The 6,000-nt window shown below is 28.7% G+C and overlaps 1 protein-coding gene across 1 annotated transcript in view; it reads left to right on the plus strand.

The window, feature by feature from the left end:
• The window catches only part of LOC111630015 (importin-5-like), a 101,005-nt gene that overhangs the window by 83,389 nt on the left and 11,616 nt on the right, over nt 1-6,000 (plus strand). The window contains 1 exon segment of the mRNA XM_023374007.1: nt 1,681-1,848. Coding sequence (XP_023229775.1) covers nt 1,681-1,848 — 168 coding nt within the window.

The raw sequence follows: 6,000 nt of genomic DNA on the forward strand, positions 1-6,000 counted from the left end.
CCAAAATACAGAAAATATTTGTACTATAAATTTGCCAGACTCACAATGATAGATAACTGATTCGCATCATGCTACTGTTGCCAAATACAGTATTAGTAGTGACATATATGATGGTTGACTATTCAATTTGTTCCTGATTAAACGATTTTTCCATGAAAGGAACGATCGTCCCTTTCTCTCTTTTTAGTTAGAACATGTTCTAACTAAAAAGGGAGAAAGGAAAGGGTTCATCCAAAAGTCATTTTATGGTCTTCCTTTGAGCACAGTTTTTTTTTACTTAGAGATGGGCCACTTTGGCGGGACTGTCTATAGAATCTACCAGCTCTGGATGCTGGTCTCAACAATCAGATGGCTGTTGTCCAAATCTAGACATATCCATGCACACAATATCTTCCAAGAGAACTCTAGCTGTCTTCCAACTCAGTCTGGAGACCTTGAAAAATTGTCAGGGGATCTTTGTCCCTTTGCTTTTAAGGGGCTTGTCCAGTCCAATCCGGAGCAAGGTCAGTAGCTCACATTTAGGTTCGCCTGTGTGATATGTCCCGCTATGCTGACCCCCTCCGGAAAAACAAAACTGCCCAAGTGAAAGACAAAATCACTTTGTCTCTGCCAACTGTTAGATCTACATGACATTAATGTACGTAGTATCTACATATTTTCAGAAGATGTGAAAAATTGCTAAATTACTTTTCTGCTACTGTCCCAATTAAGTGATTAAATTATGTATTAATTTATTAGTTTGGATTCTGTTCTTTGAGATTTGATCAAATAAAGTGGCTGCCCCAATTAACTGAATCGACTGTATATATAAATTAATAGCATAGTAAAATTCTAAATAACACTAAAATTTGTTGCAGAAAATAATTATATGCTAAATCCAAAACTGCTGTCAAATGCGTATAGAATAAAACTGTTTATAAAGGACACTTCTAAATAATGGACACCTTTAATTAACAAGCATTTTACAGTACATCACAAAACTTTTATGGGGACAAAATTAAAAAGCTTAACTTTCAATAGCTAAAGTAATATATATTTTAAACCTTTTTAGAATATAAAAATATCAGTTTAATGATAATTTTTAAAAAAATTATACACGTATTCTATTACTTTTAGATTACATTTTATATAATTTTCACTAATTTTTATTGAAATTAACACAAATTAAGAGTTCAATTAGCAATTTTTGCTAGTGGTAATCAATGGTAAAAATTGGATTTCTACATCATTGCAACATCTGGTGGATGCCTGAGTAAGCATCAACTACTTTGCCAATATCCTTGAATGGAGAGCGGTATCACCTATATTTTTACATCATGATGTTAACTGTATAAAATCATAAAAATTGAATTTTAGTTCATAAATAGAAATATAATAATAGTACTGTTATTGCAGGGGAAAAAATGTATTAAATAAGCTTTTAAATTCATATTCAAATTGCCATATATTAATAATAAAATTAATATTCTATTTATTTCTTAATTAATTAGATTTAAACATACTAATTTGTAAGAGATTTGATATTCACATTCCAGAGATAATTAAGCAAAAATATTTAGTGTTTTGTTATTTTAAATAAACTGAAAAGTGTGTTAGATTTTTCTTGGCACTTTTTTTCATGAATATATTTATTAAATTTGAATAGAACTTAATTCTTTTGTTGAATTGATATGTTGACAGTGTATTGAAGTATTGGGAAAAGGATGTTTACCAGAGTTACAGATGACTGATGTGATTCGAATATTAGACAAAAAGCTCAAGGAACATTTTGAGCGTGCTCAAGAAAGACAAGAGAAAAGAAAAGATGAGGATTATGATGAAATGGTTGAAGAAGCTTTATTAGATGAAGTAGGTGTTCAAAATTTGATTAATTATATTTTACTATTATAATTTTGTTGTCAAACTTTTATAGTTTTTGTTTAAAATTTTAATGTTAAATTTCACTATTAGATTTTCTTGTAAAATCAAATATACTGAAATGGTTTTAAAATAATATCAAAATTATATATGAATTTTAATATGTTAAATGTTAAAATTATGACTAAATAGAATCTGCATCTTCAAATGTTATGATATGATAAAGATAATATAGATTATTTATCTAAAGGGGGAGTATATGAAATAGCATAGCAAAAAGTAAAAAAACTTTTCAATGTGCAAATTTTCTTTTGGAGGTTAAAACAGGTTTCTGTTTTAACCGCCAAAAGAAAATTTGCATATTGAAAAGTTTGATTCATCTGAATATTAAAGATTTTAAGACCAAGCTTGGTTCATTTATTGACTTTCTGTTTTTAGAACAGAAAGTCAATAAATTAGAAACAATTCTACTGGATTTTTTTACAGGAATGATCCATGATATAGATAAGCAGTTTAATTGGGAAGATGGAATCTCAGTGGGAAATCAGTTAGTCCATTCAATTCAATATGCTGATGATGTGGTTTTAATTTTAGCTACAAAAATTGGTTTACAAAGGAAACTAAATCGAATGCAAGAATATTTTTCCCAATTAGAAATGAAAATTAACCCAAAACACCCCAGATCCTTATATTTTGAAAAGGAGGAAGAATAGCTAAGCAGAATTATGATTTTTATCTTATAAATGATAAATTAAAGGAAGTTGATGAAATTTCAAACTTAGGAATTCAATTCACTGTGACATTATCATTTGGAAAACATTTCCAGCAAGTAAAGAGCAAAGCAGTTAGAATAATAAATAATTTAATTTATCTTCTGGCTAAAATGCAAATTAATTGAATACAAAATAAGTTTCAGTTATTTTCTTTAGTAATGATAAACTTGATATGTTATGTCCTTCTAATATGGGACATGAATTGGCTGTCTCACTTTGAGAAAATTCAATTATTATTTATTAGGAAAATTTGTTGTTTGGACAGGACTACCTGGTTATGCGATTTGTCACGACACTAATAAGTTACAGTTATAGCCTTTCATGGTAATAAGGATCATGAAGTTCTATAAAAGAGTGACCAATGATAAGACTATACTGATAAATACCATATTGGAAGAGCTTAAAAGATTAGCTGATTAGGAGTTACACTAATAATTGGTACATTAAATTTAGTCTTATGTTGGCAAGATATGGGATATCATATACAGTAATACCTCGACTTACACTACCCCGAATTACGCGATTTTCAAATTTCGTCGATTTGTCTTCTGTTTGAGTGCCACGCAACTCTTGATTACTCACTCCCCTCATACTATTGTTCAGCTTACATGTTCGGACATGTTGCGCGGAATCGACACATAGCTACAATTTATTTTGTGTTATTTATTTCTGTGTTTGTTATATCTATTGAGACTCGAGAGACTCTATGTGGTGATTTCTTGTAACCGTGAACGAATCAAAAGATGAGATAAGGTTAATGAGAACATTTATTAGCTTACATACATCCGATTTGGATTTTACACAAATTGCGAAATTATACTTCGACTTATGCGAATTCAACTTACGCGGTCATCGCTCGGTCCTACCTATCGCGTAAGTTTGGGGTATTACTGTATATTATATATTTAATGTTACAGAACTAGGTGGATTGGGACTTTGGATTTGCTACATTAGTTGTAAATATGTTTAATAACTCAATTGATCAAGAAATGAAAAAATTACAGAATCCAAAATTTCATTTATGGTATATTAACAATTTAAGTTTTTCTCCTTCTAAGTTATATAATTTTCAAATTCCATTTAAGATGAAAATATTTTATATGCAGCTTAGATTAAACATTTTTATGTAGTGGTCAATGTAAATTGTCTGAATATCAAGAATAGTCAGCACATAATGTGTCTTGATCAATTTTCTATTTATCATTTAATTTGTATATGTAAAGAATGTACAAATCTTAGAGGACAGTTTGGTATTTCTACTTTAACTATGTACAAATCTGTGGGGGAACTGTATTCTAAGTTATTTCAAATGGGTCCAACCATGATAACAAGAATATATAACTTTTTCAACAAATATTTTAAATTGTTAGAGGGTCATAGCAGCAAAATAGAAAACAGGGCTCAAATCTACACTTATTAATATAACTCTGTATATACATATGATATGGAAAAAAATTTTCAACATCACAGAAACCGTATTTTATCTCTTTTCAACTTTTATTTGTGGAGATTTAATTTAATGTAATCCCCTGGTAGTTGGATTAATTCCAAAATATGCTAATAAATTTTAATTTGAATTATGTAAATTTTCTGAGATTTATAAGTAAAAGAATTGATATATCATTATATATGTAGAGGTATTTCAACAAACAGTATCTCTCTGACATTAAAAAATTTGATTAAAGTCTTTTGAATTAAATTATTTTAGTTAAAAAAAATAATGTATACAGTCCAAATTTGGATTTTAGAACAAATATGTATTTATATTGTTAGTCATTATTACAATATTAACTATGATACTACAATATTTGCATGATATTAATATAACTTCATAGTTCTTTCAACTCTTCACCTTTTTATAAACAAGCAATTATTTATTGTGACATCATCACAATAAATAATTGCTTGTTACAAAAGAAATTAAATTAAATAAATTAAAAATATATGCTTTCCATCTCAAATTAGTACTATAGTGTCTTGCCCCTGTACATCATATTTTTCCTTTAACAATAGAGGTGTGCTGGTCATCTATCTAACACTTTTCAGGGGGAAATTTTTGATTTGAAATAATGTGACTTCCAGAAGTTCATTCATATAAAGTTAATCAGGGCTCCTGTCTCTGGTCTTGTCTTTCATTTATCTAACTGTGTTCTTGAGATTAAGGAAAAACAGAATGACAATAGTGAAAATTTATAGGTGTACAATTTTTTTCAAATTGCAGCCCAATAACACTTGAATTGTTTTAAAAGTTTTTAAATTTGGCAGATTTTCTTAAAATATATAATATATCATGTCTGAAATTAAGAACAGAAAACTTTTGCCTTCTGAATTCAACTGCATATTCATTGTTCATTAAATACCAAGTTACATGTGTGTTGAATGAACATTTTAAATGAATATGTTAAATTTTTAATATCTGGTGATTGCATATGCCTGAAAAGTTTGCAGATATAAAGATTATCATAATCTTTATATCTGCAAACTTTTCAGGCATATGTAATCTTTATATCTAGATAATATTTAATATGTAAATTTATATAAATTAATATTTAATAAATTATATAAATTAATATTTATTTGGTTATCATTATCTTTAGATGTAAAGATTATGATAATTTTTACATATAAAAAGTTGTTAAGATCTAAACTTCTTTATTGTTTACTAGCAGACCCCGCCACTCGTTGTGGCTCAAAATGTATCTATTATAAATATATAACACTTCCCCTGTGGGGGGGAATTTTTCGAAAAATCCCTTCTTAGTGTACCCTATTAAAATGCAATCAAAAATGCAAAAAACCGCATCTAAAATAGTATAAATAGAAGCAGAGTTCTTTTATGTAGTGGTCAATGTAAATTGTCTGAATATCAAGAATAGTCAGCACATAATGTTGTACATAATGTCAGCACATAATGAATTACGGTAAGCCTTAATCCTGTCCATCTCCCCCCAGTGGGGGTAATTTCGACATGTATATTATATAAAAACACGTGCTTATTTGAATGCAGTGTTGTGTCAAAATTTCAAAGGAATCAGTAGGAACAAACGAACATTACATTTTTATTTATATAGATAGATAGAAGATGATCTGCTTTAGTTCATTTTCACAGAAAAGCATAATGCCTCACAGAAAAGCAAACTTATGGCGTTGTACTCGCAGCGCCATCTGTTGGACATAAAAGCCTTTAAAAAATAGATGTTATCTTTTAATTTATATGAATGTTTACCAGAATAATATGCAGCCTATGTCCACCCTGAAGTTCCATTCTAAATATTGGTGAAAGAATTTTTGAAATCGGATGAGTAGTTTCGGAGATTACCCGCTACATCCAAACTTACAAACATTACCTCTTTATAATATTAGTATAGAT

Source organism: Centruroides sculpturatus, unplaced genomic scaffold (genome assembly GCF_000671375.1).
Source record: "Centruroides sculpturatus isolate CEXI.00-Female unplaced genomic scaffold, Cexi_2.0 scaffold415, whole genome shotgun sequence".
Taxonomy (NCBI): Eukaryota; Metazoa; Arthropoda; class Arachnida; order Scorpiones; family Buthidae; genus Centruroides; species Centruroides sculpturatus.